This window comes from Astatotilapia calliptera, chromosome 11, assembly GCF_964374335.1.
Source record: "Astatotilapia calliptera chromosome 11, fAstCal68.1, whole genome shotgun sequence".
Lineage (NCBI taxonomy): Eukaryota > Metazoa > Chordata > Actinopteri > Cichliformes > Cichlidae > Astatotilapia > Astatotilapia calliptera.
In genome coordinates this window covers 10793571-10813370 of record NC_137432.1, presented here as the reverse complement: position 1 = coordinate 10813370, position 19800 = coordinate 10793571, and the positions used below count along the sequence as shown (strand labels likewise).

The 19800-nt window shown below is 40.4% G+C and overlaps 1 protein-coding gene across 1 annotated transcript in view; it reads right to left on the bottom strand.

Moving 5' to 3' along the window:
* Positions 1 to 19623, bottom strand: part of LOC113031686 (transmembrane protein 65-like) — a 38929-nt gene extending 19306 nt beyond the window's left edge. Inside the window, exons 1-3 of the mRNA XM_026183984.2 lie at positions 19398 to 19623; positions 18729 to 19071; positions 807 to 851 (exon numbers count right to left, since the gene is read on the bottom strand). Of these exons, the coding sequence (XP_026039769.1) occupies positions 807 to 851; positions 18729 to 19035 (352 nt within the window). The 5' untranslated portion in view covers positions 19036 to 19071; positions 19398 to 19623. The remainder of the gene's footprint in view (positions 1 to 806; positions 852 to 18728; positions 19072 to 19397) is intronic.
* Between the last annotated feature and the right edge of the window lie 177 nt (positions 19624 to 19800).

The following is a 19800-nucleotide window of genomic DNA, read 5'->3' as shown; positions in this document are numbered from 1 at the left end:
AATGTTAGCTCATAACCAGCTGTTGTTGGTGCATGTTAATGCACGTCCTTGTGTGTTAGAGCTCAGACATCAGTTCAGCAGGTGACACTTGAGGTGAGAAGGAAGAAGATGTAGTTTTATCGAGTCGCGTTGTCTCTTTCCTTCTTGTTTTCACTTCTTTGGTGAAGAGGACCCGTTCTCAGATAATAAGCATAGATACTCATATCCTGAGTCTGACACTCTGCACGGGAATGCCTACGAGTTTTCTTCTTCTCCACCTCTGGTGCACTATGTACGTGGCCGCTCTGCAGCCACATTCATAAAACACTATTACGATGAATAACGATGTCCATCTCATCTGTACTCAAGATGATGGGACAACATGGTGGCTTCCATGAATTGCAAACCTGCTCCTATCTAATTTTATTTATTAATTCTAAGTTTACACATAAATTCAATCCATCAATTTGTTGTTTTTTCTCTTAAATAACCTCAAAAAACCACTGATTTTACATTTAAGTCATTATGACCTCAGACTCAGAGACTTTTTTACTGCTTATTAGATTCAATTTGGATCCATTAGGTCCATAAACAGGGGTTTTTCCTTTCCTTTGGACAATTCACGGAAACAACACATTCACAATGAGCCATTAATTAAACTGGTCCTCATTAACTTTCCTAAACTGACTGACTGTTAAATGAGGCATGTCCTAAAAGATTAGTGAGCAATTTTCTATGAGTACTCATCTTGTAAGATGAAAAGGATAAAATATATAGAGACACATTGAGGAGTTAATATATCTGCCAAGAACAAAAGGACCTCTTACCATATCTTAACTGTGCTGCAGTGGGTGGTGCAATTTCCAGCTGTCCTGGAAAAAGAAGAAAACAAATATTAAAGAAAAACATTTCTATTGAGGAGAACGATCAGCATTATTGAGAGACACTTCATAGATGGCAAAAAAAAAAAAGCAGAGAAAAAGAAGAAGGAAGGCATGCAAGAAATATGACATGAGAGGAATGAAGAGAAAAGAAACCACACCTCCCCCGACTGAACAAATATATATGGATATGTGGATATAGACTCACAGTAAAACACAGTCTTACAGTCCTAAATGCCTGTGTACACATATTAAATGGACAAAAATGATGGGAGACAGATTAAAGAAAAAGCTAACCTATTAAAAATAGTTTTTAGCAGTTATAACAAACCACAGATAGGCCGATGAAGGTCACTTCAAAGTTTAGAAGCTACAACCTCAAAACTGTGATCACCTCTAGTTTCAAAATAAGAGCACAAAAGGGTTAAAAGACTCAGATAACATGATCGGAGACGCCAACGATTAGAATAAGGTCTCTATATAACTCTGCTATATGTAGGCCATGCAGGACTTCATATGTTATTTATAACGTTTAAAGTGGATTATGAATTTCTCTGGAAGCTTGTGAAGGGAAGTGAGAAAAGAGGTGATGTGTGAGCACCAGCTGGTTTTCTTAGTAGCCTGGCTGCTTCCAAAATAAGGGTTAAAGTGATGTCGACATATAATAACTGTTGCCAAACAAGCTTATCGGGAGACTCGCCATCATACTGATTAGCGTGAATGCATGTGGCGCCAAACAATTAGAGCCGAGACCCAAAGATTCAAATATCTGCCACACACAACATACAAATACAAAGTTTACTGAGATTTCATTAAACTTTGATACTGCAACAGCACAGCTGAACTGAAACTGAAGTTAATGGGATGCAACCTCTATCTGGATTGCAGAGTAAAATTACTGTCTGACTATATGCCACATTTACTCAACAGCCACTGAACTGTGATGCAGCACAATGACCTGCTGTAGAGAAATAGATAATTAAATTGGTTTTAAGGCTAAAGACACAAGACAAGAGGACTTCTTCTGCCGGTCCAGTGAAATTAGATTTATTGCCATGAGGTGAGTGGAAATGTTAGTCCACATAATGAAGTCTGGTCTGTCATTTCCAGGTGTTATTGCACCACTGCAGGGTAAACCAGGCTGGAAAGGTTTGGATTATTAGTAGTGAAGGTGATTCAACTCCAAACAAACATACTCCTTCATTCCCTCCTTGGACCTTTTCCATTGATTTACAAGCTATTAAGAACAAATACAAAACAAATATTATAGTCAAGTACTGATTTTTAGGGAGAAAACTATTAACTTTTGTTTTTACTTAATTAGAACAAAAAAAAAAGCTTGAGCACAATTTAATAATTTTCAGTCACTTAATGGATTTATTTATGTTACAGTTAAGTTTAGAAGTTTAAAAACTGAACCTGGTCGATCACAGAATGAACGGGAAACTAAAGATAGCTTTCTGCCTTCTTTCCTCCACCCTGTGTGCCTCCCCCCACCCATTGCCACCCATGTTCAGTGTGACATTATGAGCTCTACAGTCTTCAGTTCAACTCCCGGCTCATGCAGCTCACAACAGATGTTCATCAGCAAAGTGCATACACAGACACACACTGACCTGTCAATGCTTCCAGTTTGTGTATAAAGAAATATTATTATCCCATTTTCCAAGTTTCTGGACAATTATGTTGCTTCCACAGGCATCAACCATCCAACTACAAGAGATGGAGATCTTATCCACGGAGGATGGTTTACTTCCCTCCAGAAACCATTTGTTTCCATTTATTGCTCATCCAGGGGGTGCTTCAGGATTTAATTGAAGACCTTTCAATGATCATCAACATCAGTGAGGCAGTAACCATTAAACCTTCTTGGTACGCAGTTATCCTCACCTGCCTTACAACACTAGCATTTGTTAGAAAATGGAACTTTTCTGTAAAGAAAGATGCATCAGCGTTTTAACGATATTCCCCCACTTTTTCATATTTCAAAGCAGTGTTTAACACCACCCTAAAACTATCTGCTCCCTGGTGAATACCCACCAGCGTCAGATGGATGAATTGCACATAAATCAAAGTGGTGAAGGTCAGCTGAATCAGTCCTCAGCTGACGCCGGTGCAGCAGTGTCAGGTCATGTGCTGTGAAGGGCTCAGACTGCGTTCAGCATGGCTCTGTCTCAGCCTTCCTTCCGTTGGCTGCTTTATTTGTAACATCTCAAAACTTAAAAAAAATCTAAAAAAAATCTAATGAATCCGTTTACTTCCACACAGAGACTGATCTTCAGGATATTTGGATAAAGACTTGAAACATTTATTATCTCTCTTTTTTTTTAAGTTTGTGCATGTAGAATTATTTAATAGCTTTACATATTATACCCAAGCAAAAAGAGGGACTGATTCAAGGATTTTTCTTATATTCAGGAATGGGGGCAACGGATCAGAAACTGATACAGCATTAAATCTGCATTAGAAAACACTGGGCATGACTTTTAGGCTCATCACCTCTCTATTAAATAAGATACAGTGGTTCCAACATAAAAAAATTTTTGTATTGGGGAACTTTTTGTAGTTTGTTAAGTATTTTGTTAAATGAAGCAAAATATTGTAAAATAATGTTGCAAATCATGCACTGCAAGTTAATTTGTGTCACGTATTAGCATCAAAATATATATTAAAATATACTTAAAATATAAAGGAATAATAAAAACATAATGGAAAAAAAAATAATAATAATACTTAATTTATTAATTAGAAAAGTGTTATTATATGGCATAGTCTACAAATAGAATTTATATTTTATGTTCATTATCTAAATCAGCAGAAATAATTAATATAAAACATTTCTTTTATTGCAATGTCCTATTTAGAGTATCCCAGATTAATATCATTGGGGGTACTGGGGTGGTAATTAAATTTCGAAAGCTGGGGCATGTCTGGCCCCCGGTGCCCCCCTTTTAGATGCACCCCTGGAAAAAATGCTGACTCTCTTGATGTGTTCAATTTCAAGTTGGAAATCAGAATTTCTGAGTTGCCAGACGAGATTTTAAAGCGAAACACCCCCTCAAGTCAGAACTACAACTTGAATCAGCAACACCAACCCCACTTAACAATCCAAGATGGTGGTGGTACAAAAAACTTAGTAAGAATTAAAAAAGAACAAAATGTAGTGATTTTGTGTGTAGACTGCATTTCCTTAGAGAAAAACACATAGTTAAATTATTTATTTAATGTAAAGCCCATTAACTTCAGTTATCAGGTATCAATAATCCCTGAGTCCACAAAATTAAAACATTATCAGATTTTGAGGTGTCTGGCCCCCGGTGCCCCCCTTTTAGATGCGCCCCTGGACAAAGTGCTGACTCTCCCGGTGGGTTCAATTTGAAGCTGGAAATCAGAATTACTGAGTTACCAATGCAGATTTTAAACCACAACGCCTGCCTCAAGTCAGACTGAAAGCTTGAATCAGCACCACCAACCCCAACTTAACAATGGGTCGTAATAAGTCGCTAACTATAACTATGAAGCAGAATCAGCTCCATCTGATAAAGACTGTGTTTACACATAAACAGACTACACATTTCAGCATTCTGGTCACAGATGATGCTGTTTGCAAGATCAGGTATAACACCTGTGTGAATTTGGTAAACTATAAAACTCTGTCACTTGTTCACATGAATTTCCTGTAAATCCTAAATCTAAAAAAAGCTACTACTTTGAATTTGCTCTATATTTCAAAAGTCATTGCATAAGTGGTAGCTGGTTTGGCTCAACCCACAGATTATTTGCTTTGTTTTGCTGCTTTATTCCTCCCTCTATGAGAGTGTTGCTGTGATCTCAGAAGAAGGTGAGAGGAACTCGCAGTGTGTTGTCTTTGTTTTGCTTTGACAAATGGCCACACTCTCTCAGTGCTGGTACAGAATGAAACCAACGTGTGAAGAGCTTAGTTTTGTAAATGGGAGATAAGTATGAAGAAAAGAAAAAGCCAAACAGCCTCAGCCACAGGAAAAAATAAGTTGAATAAATGTCTGTCAGTCCATTCTGCATTTCGTTTTTGTGCGTAGAAATGACAAATACAGGCACTGTGAATTTCAGCTTTACTCTGAGAGGGTAAAGCAACAACTACTGCAAGGACATTTCTGCATACGGCAGTTCAATGCAGTGTTGTGTGTGTGTGTACCTGTTTCTGTTAGTGTGCATGTCTCGCATGTTATGTACTAAAACATTATTGGAGAGAGTCTCGATTCTAGAGGGACGTGTTTCTGTATGAATCTATGTCATTGTATTGTGTGTGTGTGTGTGTGTGTGTGTGTGTGTGTCTGGGAGAGAAAGAACAAAGGTTCAGCAGAAGAGGAACAATTGAAGGCTGGAGCCATTCATCAGCTGCACAGCACCTTGCTATTCCCCTATGATATATGAGACAGGAGGGAGGAAATTACACAGCACAAAGAATGTGGACCTGGTGGACAGGACCGTCATTAGCAAACACAAAATGGGAACAATTTTTTCTTCCTTGGGGGAGGGGGGCACTTTTTACAGAAGGATGAAGATTAGGTATCATAAAAAGTAAAAGACAATCAATTAAATACTCAAAGAAATCTCAATAATAATAATATTTTTCTTTAACTTTTAGTGCCCTGCAATATGCTTCTGAATGTTAGAATTCATCCATTGAATGTCAGAGAAGGTATCATGAAATGGACTGATTATTGTATAGTGCTTTTCTACTCTCGCGGAGTACTCAAAGCGCTGTATACAGCACGCCTCATTCATCCCTGCACTTCTAAAGTCAAGTGCAACTAATAAACATTCTTACACAATCACACTCTGATGAACGCATCGCAGGGCAATTTGGGGTTAGTATCTTACCCAAGGATATTTGGCATGCAGACTGGGGGAGCCAGGAATCGAACCACCAACCTTCCAATCAGTAGCTGATTTGCTCTACAACCTGAGCCACAGCCAAAGCTGTTTACTTGCCATTGGGAGCCAGTCTGCCAGCTACTTAGGCCCAAAAAATTCTGAGTGACCCAATGCAGTCCAGAAAAAAAAAAAAAAAAAAAAGAGTCCTCAGCTTTTGTTTTCAACATGATCTGTGAGAGGCTATTTCAGTTTTGCCCAATTTGAGGACGACAGTATTGGCCTTTAGCAACTCGGGGGAGGAACTTCTAAATGTCATATCACAACACGAATGTCTGCTGAGAGAAAATAATGAGTAGTTTCTCATTAAACGCAGAATTACCCTGTCAGTTTACTTCTGCGAGAAGAAAACACAAAGCACTGGAGCATGAACCTACACAAGCAGATGCATAATCCAGGACTTTTTTCCCTCTGAGCTCATTGAATTCTAAATGGCAGGTAGAAAAAGAAATACAGCTTTCTGTTTCCTCAGTGACGATTTAGGGAGCTGGGAAAGCCCTGAAAGAAAACTGAGAAACAGACAAAACCACCACCAATCCCTGCAAAGATCCCCCTGACAAATGGAAAACCACTGGAGAAGAGAAGGAAAGCAGGAAGTGCAGTTTCAATTTTGCCTTTGATCGCCCAAAAGTTCACATTGGAAGCAGTGTACAACGGCTTTACCTGTACTTAACATTAAATGGCAACTTCGTCAGGTACACCTGTTCAACCGCCCTTATCTCCAGTATCTTATCAGCCAATCGCAAAGCAGCAACTCAGTGCATTTAGGCATGCAGACTTGGACATAACGACCTGCTGAAGTTCAAACCAAGCATCACAATGGGGAAGAAAGGTGACTTTGAACATGGCGTGATTGTTGGTTCCAGACAAAGTAATTTAGAAACTGCTGAACTGCTGGGATTTTCCAGTGGAACTCTCTCTAGTGTTTACAGAGAACAGTCTGAACAAGAGGAAATATCCAGTGAGTGGCAACAACTGCCTCAAAGTGATAGGAAGACAAAATTAACTCAAATAACCTCTTGTTACAACCCGGGTATACCTTAAAGAGATGGGCTACAGCAGCAAAAAACACTCCTGGTGCCACTCCTGTTGGGGGAGAACAGTTCACATGGGCTCAAGCAAAATGCAATAACAGAAGATTGGAAAAATACTGAGTCTCAATTTCTGCAGACATCCAGATACTAAGGTCACACTTTGGAGTGAACGACATGTAAACGCCACAGCCAAACCAAGTAGTGTTGATGAACATGTCCATCCCTTTATGACCACATTGTACCATGTGGCAAAGCTCAGATCAGCTCAAACTGAGTTTTGAACATGGCACTGAGTGATTGTACTCAAATGGCCTCCATAGTCACCAGATCTCAATCCAGTGGAGCACCTTACAGATGTGGTGGATCAGAAGATTAACATCATGGCCGTGCAGCTGTCAAAATCTCTGAGGAATGTTTCCAGCAAATTGTTGAATCTGTGCCGTGAAGTGTGGTTTGTCTGTGCAGGTGCACAGCAGTTCAACTGCAGTGTTAGTTTTAGCTTTTTTAGCCAGTAAGGTCATATTTTTGCTTGGTGTCAGTCATATGAAATATATGTCCACTATGCAACAAACTGGTCTTAGATATTTAAAGCATGTGACATAAACCATCAAACACATTTGTAATAAATCAAAGGAGCTTGCAAAGAAAAGCGTCTGGACTGGCATCTGGGACTCTCCACCATTTGACCTTAGAACTGAAGAAGCTTCTCGGATGAGAGGTGAAACGTCTTCAAGCAACTTAAAGAAGTCCAGACGCTTTTCTTTGCAAGCTCCTTTGACTACGATGACCTGGATGACTGAGAACCTTCACAGACATTTTGCAATAAATCAAAATTTTAATCTGAAAAATGTCAAAAAGTGCAACCTGGCGTAATCAGTACTTTTCTCAAATAACTGTAAAAAGTTTTAAAGTCTTAGCTACATATTCTCCTGCTCCCCTCCAGCTCTGCAGAGCATTTTACCATCTTTCAGCTCATTGTTTGGTTTTTGTTTGGCCTGCTTTCACTGCTTGTTTTTTAACCACTGATTCCAGACACAGCAGGCAACCAAAAAGACGCCTGCACACTACAAAAACCAACAAAAAGCACAGATGCACCAAGTTTATAGTTATCTTGTAAAAACGGTGAAATATTTAGCATCTAAATGGTCATTTAAATTCTATTTCACAGAGGAAAACCAAGGTTAGCGAGTTGCTTAAAGCAGTGAAGCCAAACCAGCAAATACAGGGCTGGAGAGAAATTAACCTTGATAAGCAAGTGCTGACTTGAGCATTATGGGGGAATCGGCAGCCATAGTCAGCCAGATATATCTCTAAGGGACCAGGTAGAAACCAAAGAGACATTCTCATCCGAGTACAAAAGTAAAGCATGGAATGACAAAAGCAAAGAGAAAAGCTGCTTGGAGAAGACAAAAGGTAAATATGCGGTGTCTTTAGAGGTTGTGACACCTTGTGAAAAAGACATTTTTTCCATCCTTGTCTTTTAAGCTTTTGACCTCGTGATGAAATGGACAGGCTGGCCACAACAAACTCCACCTTGAATGTCAAACACATCCCGCTGTGCATAATATTACCTGAGCTTCTGTATAATTTGATTCATGGCTCGATCCATCTGCCTAGACTTCACAAAAAAAGAGCAACCATATGCAGTGATTTTCTGCCCCACTTTTGTCCTCCCCGTATAAATTATAAAAGTTCCCGATTGGCACCAGGCTGAAAGACAACATCACAGTCTTTTATTTTTAACTTTATTCCCCTTTTTTTAGACTAACCCTCGACTTTCTCCTTTACAAGGACTTGCAAGAGGAAGCAACTTCATGTAGTACAAGGGTCACAGCTGTGGAAAAAAAATTACTACGTTGTTTTTGCCATTTGCCCCCAGCAAACAGCAAATGTATTTGAGCCTTTAGGCAGGTAAAGTAACTGACAGGAAGGGAAGCAGGAAAAAGGGTGCCATCAACAATCTGTGACGTACTGAGCATGAATGATAAGAAAATCTGGCACTAAACAAGTCCAACTGCCAGGTTTAGAATCTATGAGTAGACAGGTGAGAACAGGTGTGTGTGAGTGGGCGGGAAGGACAGGTGCCTGGGATTGGTACAGTCTGAGGACATCTAGTGGCTGCATGGAGATTTTACACAGCAAACAGCCACTAGATGGCTCAGCAACATCATCTTAAATCCAAACAGGATGATTAGCCTTAATTCAAAGACCAAGCACATGTCATTAACCAACCACAGTTCGTCGGTAAAAAGCTGCAGGAGTGTTTGCCCAGTTCCAATCCTGGATGCTATTACTGTTCAGCAGCTTTTGTCTCCTTTGCACAATTAAGCTTCAACAACCTGAGCCAGGTTTACTGTCTGTGTGCTGCTGTTGTTTGGATAAAGAGCTTGAAGTGCTCAAGACAGCATGCATTTAGCCATCAAACACATGTATAAAACCCTCTAGACTAAGCTTTCAACCCACTTGTGGAGGCTAAAGTGGTTTAATTAGCTAACTGCAGCTAATTAGATCCATCAGTAAGAGTGAGCAAAATCAATAGTCTCATTATGGAAATGGAAAGTCTGTTGTGGTAAACAACAGTAAACTGGTTTAGTATAATTAACCAATAAAAAGACCTGATTCAAAGGTAATACTGACTCTAGTATCGCTTAATGTTTGGGATGCATGCTATAAATCGTGGCAGCTGATTGGAAACGTTTCCAAAAACCACTTACTTTGTCTTACTGGCATGTTGAGACTGATTAGTTATTAATGGCTGCACCTCTGTTGTTGGCAGCAAAATCCAATTACTCCATAAACACAGTACTGGAGTATCTGTGTGATGTATGGTGTGTTTTCAGTACATAAATTATCTGTCACAGAGACAACTTCCACAGGACGGTTACGGGCCTCCCTCTGTGATGTGTCAGTAACCAAAATAATTCATCAGTGCTGCTTTCGACTGACGAGTATCAGCAGGATGGCAGCGTCGCACCACTGATGTGGTAATCTGCGATCATGCTTCGTCGCAGTAGGTTAAACGCCACCTGGGAGCGCCACATCCCAGCAGCACGTTTGAATTTGCATCACTATAATACTGTGTGAGAAATTCAAAGGTGCTCTCCTCTGTGTGTTATCCCAGGTAAGATGGACACAATGTAAAAAAAGGAAGTGAGAGGGCACGGCTTCTCCTTTCCACATGAAAGGTGAAGTGAAATATCACCGTGCTGTCTGACGGCAAAAGATATTGAGCATAAAAAAATAGTAGGTATATAGATGCCCCATTGAAATGTAGTAACCTGTGGAAAGAGGATAAAAGCTTCGATCACCTATTTGTTATTCAATCTGCTTCAGTCGTGCCTTGGAAAGAGCTGCTAAAGAAAAAGAACCAGTTTTTGAAAGGAAGCTTAATTCGATGGCACTCAGACTTGAGGGGACAAACAAAGCAAAGTCATAAAGATCATCGAGCCGTCTCCCATCCTCTTGCTGCTCGCTTGCCTCTTTTGCATCTCCAATTAAGACTCCCTCCTTTGCGCCATAGAGGCAATTTCCCCTCTATCTCATCTCCTCTCGTGTTATAATGGGCGACCGTGGCTCAGGGGGTTGGGAATCGCATCTGTAACCGGAAGGTCGCCGGTTCGATCCCTGGGCTCTCTGTCCTGGTCGTTGTGTCCTTGGGCAAGACACTTTACCCTACTTGCCTACTGGTGTTGGCCAGAGGGGCCGATGGCGCGATATGGCAGCCTCGCTTCTGTCAGTCTGCCCCAGGGCAGCTGTGGCTACAACTGTAGCTGCCTCCACCAGTGTATGAATGTGAGAGTGAATGAATAGTGGCATTGTAAAGCGCTTTGGGTGCCTTGAAAAGCGCTATATAAATCCAATTTATTATTATTATTATTATTTTAATTAAGACACGTTATACACGCAAGTGGAAAAAAAACATGTGCAAGAGTAGTTGCAGACAGACAAATATAATATTTTAAATTGTTCCAGTAAAAACAGTGAATGCAGTTTTTTAAGCTTGTTTCATGTCTAGGCAGCAAAGTATTTTACATCAATTTTTTCCAAGTTCAGTGTGAAACCAACAAAAAGGTGATGTTAAAATGTCCTGCGACCTGACAAGGTAAGTGCTGTGTTTAAATTCAATCAAGGAACGGAGGTCAGCAGGCAATCTCTGCAGCAGAGCCTTGTAAATAAAAATAGAAAGCTGCTGCTTTAGATTTGCTCAGTCCAAATTTTTCATATATGATACAGTGGGGTGTAAGAAAGCCGTCTGTGATGAGTCGTCATCCACTGTGATACTGAGAAACAAGAGGCCTTTAAGGTGGCAACAGAAGCATGCATGTAAACAATGTCATCAGAATCAAGCGCAAACAAAATTGTGGATTGAACATTGAGAAACAAGATTTGTTTGCATATAAAAATCCAATTTTCATTTTTAATTTTCTTGACTTGCTCCCAACTCCAAGATCCAGGTGGATGAGTTATAGAAAAATTCACTCCACTTGGAATTTATATAGCAGGGGAAAATATCAAAAGAGGCCAAAACTGCATTGTATGATAATATACTTTTTGATTAGGTAAAGTTGGACATTTTAGCACGGGACTATGTGGGAACTAAATCTCTTTCACTCTGAATACCTACTTTACATTGTATCTCCCTTTGTATACAAATGTGAAGACTCATTCAATCTACTTTGCAATGCAGCAGAGCACTTACATTTACACGTAACATGAGAGGAAAAAACTTACAAAAACCATAGTTACAGTAGCAAAAATGGAAGATTTTCACAGAACAAAACAGAAGAGAATGTAAACACTTACAGTACCACAGAGAGACGCTGTGTAATGGTACATTACAGCAACAAAACAGTGCTGGGATTCAGCGGGCATACAGTCGCTCCTCACTGCTTAGGCCCAGATTCTGATCGACCTCACACCTAATGCTCTCCCTGGCACTCTTTTATATCTTAGAGCATACTGTTGTCTTCACCCTGCTTTACTTCACATGCACAAACACACATCCTTATTCCACTTCTTTAATGAGCACACTGTAAAATGTTTATTTGAGCATCATGCATGTATTAGAGCTGGGCGATAGAACGATAACGATATGCATCGCGATATAACTTTTACTCGATAGAGAAATTAAGCTATCGCGATAGACCTCGCCGCTCTTGTCCTCTTAAAAAAAAAAAAAAAAAAAAAGGTCAGCCAATCCAAATTAGGTAGCGCAGAGCCGAACCAATCACAGCCGCAGCGTCACGTCGCCTGACTTGTTACGTACAGCACAAGTGCCAAGCCGCACGTGTGTTTGTTTGGGAAGCAGCCAGCGGGTAATGGAGGAAATGAGTGTGCCGACTAGAAAAATCAACCGAGCGTGACCGAAGAGAAAACAGATGATGGTTCCAATGCCGGAGAGATTGTCGAACGGAAGAGCCATAGAAGTTCCGTAGTGTGAAGGTATTTCGGCTATTTCAAGTCTGACAAAAAACAGAGTAGCGTGCACTGTAAATTGTGCCGAAAGCAAGTCTGGAAATACAATGAACTGGTGCATGCGTCACACTGTGCGCCACGTTATTGTTTCGGTGAAATGAATTTCTACAATACTGTTACTGTTAATTCTACTCTCTGCAGTGTTTAAATGCTTACATATACACACAGTTACTGTCCGTCCACACATACGACTCGGTTCTGCTTCTATGCCCCAGCTTTGTTTACTTTTTCCCACCGAGGCTTCTAGACTTCTGATTGGCCAACATTTCTGCACGGTTAGGAATCTAGCGCCACCTGCTGCTTTGGCATGTTCATAGCAGCGTTTTCCTTCATTTCTGCCTTTATGTGTGGACGGGATTATTTTTTAAAACGAAAACGGAAAATCTCAGTTTTCAAAAATACCCGTGTACGTGTGGACGTAGCCTCAGTCTCTGACTGGAAGCGCTAATTCGTCATTCGGCTTTTGTGAGACTAAAGTAACTGTTAAAACTGTTTGAAAAGCTCAGCTATACAACAAGGAGAGATTGAGAATTTCCTTTTAGTTCTCAGTTTATTTGATATTGACAAAAGTTAGTCAGTTTTGTCTGTTCTTCTGTAAAACAAACTAAGATTTATTTTTAGAATTAATATTTTGTTTCTAAGTGGAATTGACAATTTAGTCTGTTTCGTTTGTTCTATTTTGAAACTTAAACGCTTTAGCGGCTGCCTTTTGTGTAGTTTGCAATATTTGCCTTTATTTATCTGAAAAAGTCTCATGTTCCTTAAGTACATCTACCCTGTTGAACTTATTATGGGAAATAAATATTTAAATAAAAACAAGCTGCTGATTATTTCACATTTTACTTGTGAGCAACGGCACATTTAAATCTTACAAATATAGTTATTTGGCTTATATCGTGATAGATATCGTTATCGCCTGAAATGAAAAAAACATATCGTGATATGAAAAAATCTCATGTATTGAACATATTTTTGGAGAGCAAAATTACTCATCATAAACTTTGCCTCTTTAGGTCACAATGACATATGTGACAGGATGTTTAAGACTCATACTGATATCGATATTGGATTTAAAACTCTGATATATCACTTGATAAATGAAAATAGTTTCCTGGTGCCCATATACTGGCTAAAAGCTAACAAAATCCGTCTCAGCTACTCTCTTACTCACGTGGGTTGCCACAGCAGCCAGCACTTTTCCTAAACAACAACCCTAATGGACTTGTGTCTCCTCTCAGCATCAAACCAAGGATCTTTAGTTTGTTAGTTGCATGTGTAAACCACTACACTACGGAGCCATTACAGGCAAACACCTAATATCAGCTTGCTGATATATTGGTTTGGGCTCTACCTGTTTTAGCAAAATGTTTTAGCAAAAACCTGAAGAAAAAAAAAAAGAGACTCCTTGCTCTGTTTCATAAAAACAAAACTGAAAGATTTGACATATTTTTTTTTGATAACTTTTACTGTCATTCAAGAAGGAAAGTGCCAAATCAAACATGCAGATCCACTGGAGAAAATAAGGAAGTGGCCAAAAAGTATCTACTCAAGCTAGCTGGGTTGGTTAGCAGCTACCCAGCTTTACCCTAATGATAATGGCCGAAAGGCTTAAAGCATTCTAAACAGCATCCTTATCTCATCTTTTTAATACAATCTGTTTAAAACTGAGATGAGGAGAAATTTTACAGCTTTATTGTCTATAGGACATTAGAGCATCTCTGTAGAGGTTTTGACCTAAGTGTTGATAAATACCACTGATATAAAGCTTGGGATGACATTTCTTGCTTTCAAGCCTCAATATGTAAGCAAACTGTGCATGCAGTATGAATCTGTTGTTCTTGAGGCAAGCATTTTCAAATATAAAATATAAACTGAATTTAATATAACGATCCATCTCAGCGGAAAACGCATCCAGTCGATATGGCCGCAACCACCATGAATCTACCGCAGCACACTCCATTAACCCAGAGGACTGGCCGGTCCTAAGATAAGTCAGCAAGTGCGAATCACAGGCAGACAGAAAATGGAAAATAAGGGTTTGGCGTCAAATGTCCCACAGACTGGAAGTGGCATAATGATGGATGCTCATAAGCCTGTCAAAAAACTCAACCTACCTGCCAGCAAAGCAGTCAGGGAGACCGTCGACCAGTCCAAGCAATTACAGATTCAGCTAGACTGCAGCCTGCATCCACAGTATGTAAGAGAATCCCTCAGGGTTTTTATAGAGCGAAGGTGAGGATGTCAGCAGGCTCCAGTCAGGCAGGCCCCACAAACACTGGCTTCTGTGTCTTCTCACCTCATTCTAGTTTATTTTGAGAAGATTTGGAATTCTAGGATGTGCCATTTAAATGAAAGATAACCTGCAAGTATCATAATCGTTCAAGAGAAACATGAATCGGTATTATCTTTAAGATTTGATGAGTGGCGAAATAGGTGATTTTCTTCATCTGCAGGCGTATAGATAATGATGTACTTTTGGAAAACAGTAATATCTATCTCTGCAACATTCTCCCTCTTTGAATTTTTATGTATATTTACAGCATATTTTTTGTAATGATTTATTTTTTCTTTTATTTCCTCTTTTAAAAAGACAACAGTCCAACGGCTGGTTATTTGCTCCTCCGAAGATGCCAGAGCGAGAAGATGTGGTACAGATGTGACACTAGCATACATTTTTGGTTTATTCTGACTTTTTCTCTAAAGGTTAAACAACTCTGGAGCTTCCCGCAGTTTGTGCATCATCATGGAAATCATTTCTTCATCACCAGCCAGGAGAGTAAACGTAGCTTCCCTGAAAATACGTACATGGCACATACTTTCTTCCACAGTCCTGAGCCTAGTGCAGCATTTCAGATTTTTAAAACCGATATTAATAACAGAGACAACAAGCAAGGAGCCTCAAAAGAGTTTCTGATATCTAGCTGTAGTTTTGTGACACTATAATTGTAACTGGCAAAGATTAAAACACGAAGCTATTAAATAAAACAAAGAATATTTATTTTAAGAACTGACTCTGCACTTTATTCCCGAGAGGAATATGATGGGTGACAGCAGGGTGCTCCCAGAGAGCTTCGTATACTGTAAAACCTCATCACCATCGCTCATGTTTTTCCTCATTCCCAACCTCTCTTCTCCTGTATTGATCGACCCATTTCTATCTGTCTCCACTCGTTGCAGATCATCAGCACACCGCCTCCTTCTCATATAAACTTATAATGTCATTGCTACGTTTCACGAAACCCAAGTCATGCCTCAGCGCTACACTTCTGGAGTGGACTAAAATGGACTAAAAAACAGCCATGCTAACCTTCTAACATGGGGAGACATGTTGAGAGATAGTTTCTGCAAAAATGTTGCAGGAAATCTTTAGAAATTACAGCTATTTTTATACAGAGTCCCTCATTTTCACAGTATAATGAAACTAACATAATTTTAAATATAAAGACTGCTGCTAATACTTGGAAGAAAAATCAAATCAAATCAAATCACTTTTATTGTCACATCACATGTGCAGGTACATTGGTACAGCACATGTGAGTGAAATTCTTGTGTGCGAGCTTCACAAGCAACAGAGTTGTGCAAAATACAATAATGTAAACAAGCAAAATACAAGAATGGCTACATCTGAAACTAATAAATATATGTACAATATATAATAGTATATGCATTTCAAAAAAACCTTGCAGTCAATAGCGCCTTAAGTCTAGAACCCGTGGACATCACTAAATGTCGTTTCCTTCCTTGAGATGCTCTGGCACACCTTTACTGCACCCAGCTTCATTTGCTGCTTGTTTGTGGGTCTTTCTGCATAAAGCTTAGATCTTCAGTAACTAGAAAGCATCCTCTGTTGGATTGAGATCAGGTGACTGACTTAGCCACTGAAGAATACCTCATTTCATTGCCTTGACAAACTCAATGGTTGCTTTTGCAGTATGCTCTGGCTCATTACCCATTTATAATGTGAAATGCAGTCTGATCGGTTTCACAGCATTTGGATGAATCTGAGCAGAGACTACAGCCCTGTACACGTCACAGTTTATCCTGCTGCTCCTACTAAAAGTGAAATCAAAAATAAAAACTACTGACCTGGTTACACTGTAAGCAATATGCCCATGTCATACGACTGCTTCCACAAGGTTTGACAGATGACCCAAAGACATTTTTCAGAACTGTGCAGGCTTGTTTAGATATTTTTTGACAAAGTCTAGTCTGGTCTTCTTTTTCTTTGAGTGTAACCAGTGGTTTGCACTTTGTTCACCTCTGTACTCACATTGATGAAAGACTCACTTCCTTGTAAACCTTGACAAGATGAACCTAACTCTTTGAGAGTATTCTTGACATGGTTAGATGCCGTTGTTTTCATTTACCATGGAAATAATTCTGTGATCATGCACTTTAGTTGTCTTCTGTAGTCTTTCAGGCATTTTAGTATTGCTAAGCTAGTTATTGGCTCAGTGGGGCGATCGTGGCTCAAGAGTTGGCAGTTCGTCTTGTAACCGGAAGGTGTGTCGTTGTGTCCTTGGGCAAGACACTTCACCTACTGGTGATGGCCAGAGGGGCCGATGGCGCGATATGGCAGCCTCGCTTCTGTCAGTCTGCCCCAGGGCAGCTGTGGCTACAACTGTAGCTTGCCTCCACCAGTGTGTGAATGTGAGAGTGACTGAATTGTGAAGTGCTTTGGGTGCCTAGAAAAGTGCTATATAGATGCAATCCATTATCATTATTAATGCATTCATTCTTTTCAAGTATGAACAACATTGTGATTTAGAAACTTCAGAAGTTATTGCGATCTCTGATAGATGTATTTTGGGTTTTCAGTCCAATGATGGCTTCCCTCACATGCATCAACACTGTATTTGGGCTTCATGTATAAAATTTCTGCAAGAAGCTATAAAATACAAATTCAACACTTTGAATCAACTTCATATATTAGACTACAATGGCACATATTATTCTGCCTAATTTTTCATAACACCGACAGGGAACCGGCCTGACCTGGCTGTGAAACTACTTGTTATTCAGTTGTCCAATTACTTTTGACCCTCAAAAAATAGGCGACAGTTTATAAAAAGTTGATGCAAAATTACTGTTAAACCCCTTAAATTAAAGCTAATAGTCTGCAGTTTAATTTCTATTGTTTGACTTCAAATTCACAAAAACTACAAATATGTGTCTTTGTCCAACAAATTGTTGACCTCACTGTATAAGCCTGAGAAAAAAAAAAAACACGTTCTCCGACTCAGTCCTCTTTGCTTGGCTGAACATATCAAGCCACTTTTTTCCTCTAACACTTTTTTTTGGCAGAAGCGCCGTCTCACCCATGAGAGAAGACACATCACCAGTCCACCAGAGGACCCAAGAGGAAAGTCACTCACACTCATATTCACACTCAAAAGCGCTTTGGACCTTCCAGTACAACAAACTTACGTGTCTTTGAACTGAGAAGACACGTGTAACAGTTGTGTGACTCAAACACATTGTGCCTAACTACTAATCGTGGACCATAGAGACTGCAGACAAATGAAATGGGGGGGTGTCTGTAAAAATGCATTGTGTTTTATTAAAGTGTTGGAAAAACAAAGTCAAGGAACACTGAAGTGGCTCTGGCGTATTGTTGTGGCCCAAATGCCAAACCTCTGGTCTAAAAGATACACCTACTGCTGTATTTTGATAGTGGTAGTGCAGACCGATGCACACTCTGCTATGGCTATTTGATTAGTTCGAGATCTGGAGACTGATGAAAACTGCTGCATCTGACTGAGACTGTTTTTATATTCTCTGGATCCTGGAAGAGATCACTACCATTATCACATAAGAAAGATAATCAATCAGGAAAAAGTCTCAATGGCAACAAGGTTCTTTTTTGGGAGAGAGCTTCTTTTTTGGGGGGGGTCAAGAGTTTGGCATTTTCACCTTTATAAAGGAAAAGCTAAAGTGGGAATTTAGAGATCAGAGGTCAGGGAAGAGTCAGGCCATTTCCTCGAGATTAACAGCTCTTCGTAAGGAAGTTATGAAGGATTTATTAGAAGCTGCCAATCCGCCACCATGCCTCAGAAGCGTTAAAATGGGAGTACTGCTTTAAGAACAGCACACTCCTAACTCTACAGGTGACTTCATCCTTTAAGCCAGATGTCAATGGTAATAAAGCTGAAGCCTGAATATTTGTAACCCCAGAGGTAACCCTTGTCATCACACACTGTATCCAGGGACACAGCGATGAATAATAGATGCAACCAAGGCACACCTCCTTTGATCATTACGACCAAAAACAACTGATATCAAGCAAAACTTCAAAAGAAAGAAGGACTTTAAAAAAAAAAAAAATCTGTTAAATATGACTAGCATGAACTGTTTCACATAAAGATTCAAGCTAAAGCACAGCTTAGGGGGTGGGCGGGTGTCACACTGGACACATATATAAAAGCACATGTAATGAATCACATACCTTGAGCAATAGCTATGGACTCGAACCTGTGCAGCTCTCTGAGCAGACAGGTGCGTTCAGACGGATGAAGGCTATAAATAAACTCCTTGGCTCCTCGGGGTGAGTTGAGGGGCTCCATCGGCTCCTTCAGGGGGTGTGTGCCCAGATGACACCGCTGCACCACCACGGAGAGCGGGGTCTCCGAGGCGAGCTGCACCGGGGATGCTAGGGCGGGCGTTTGGTGGGTTTTGAGCGCGGCTCCGGTCAGACCAGTCCCGGCTCTGAGAGAGAAGGCAGGCCGCAGGACTCTCCGCAAGCAGGGCAGCATCTCTGAGATGGGGAAGTAGAGCGAAGAGCCGGAAACCTGATGGAGCAGAGCAGGCGACACCAGGCCTGGTTATCACCACTTTAAACGCGCACTCACCTAAAACCACATGGCGTAAAGATTTATATAATTATTTATCTCCAGTGTGGAACAATCGCGTCAACAGCCATCGCACGATAACATCCTGTACCCTCCACAGACAGCCAGGCTTACTTAACAGGAGCAAGAACCGGCCTGGCAATGATCACCACACTGACCATGTCGACGAAAAAATATTGATTGGAGCGGATTGAACGCATTTTCTTGGAAACCCAAAGGTGAAAAAACAGATTTGCCAGTTTTCTAACTTGACTTATCGGACTCACCTCAGTCGATGCTCCGCTGTCCCGTCCAACAACCTCCACAGGAAACCTTGAAAACAGTGAGGTCGCTCCGGCTCATACGCGTTCCTCCTTTAAATCCGGTGAGATTTTGCGAAGCCCAAAACCTTTATAACTAGCTGGGTGTTTATACTTAATCGCATTTTTGCGAGCCTGGAGCCCTGTCGGTGTAACCTCTGGCTGACAGGATAATGTGTGAAGCGGATGGGAGGGCACTTAAGCGGCCAGCAGCCCTGGAAATATTTTCCAATGGCAGCGCCGCTTTCCTCCGTGCGTAGCCGTGACGGCACCGCCACACGCACGTACAGTCAGGACTACACTGACGGTATGAGATGATTTTATGCCACATCATCTCATAAATTATCTTTATTTGCTTTATTATTATCAT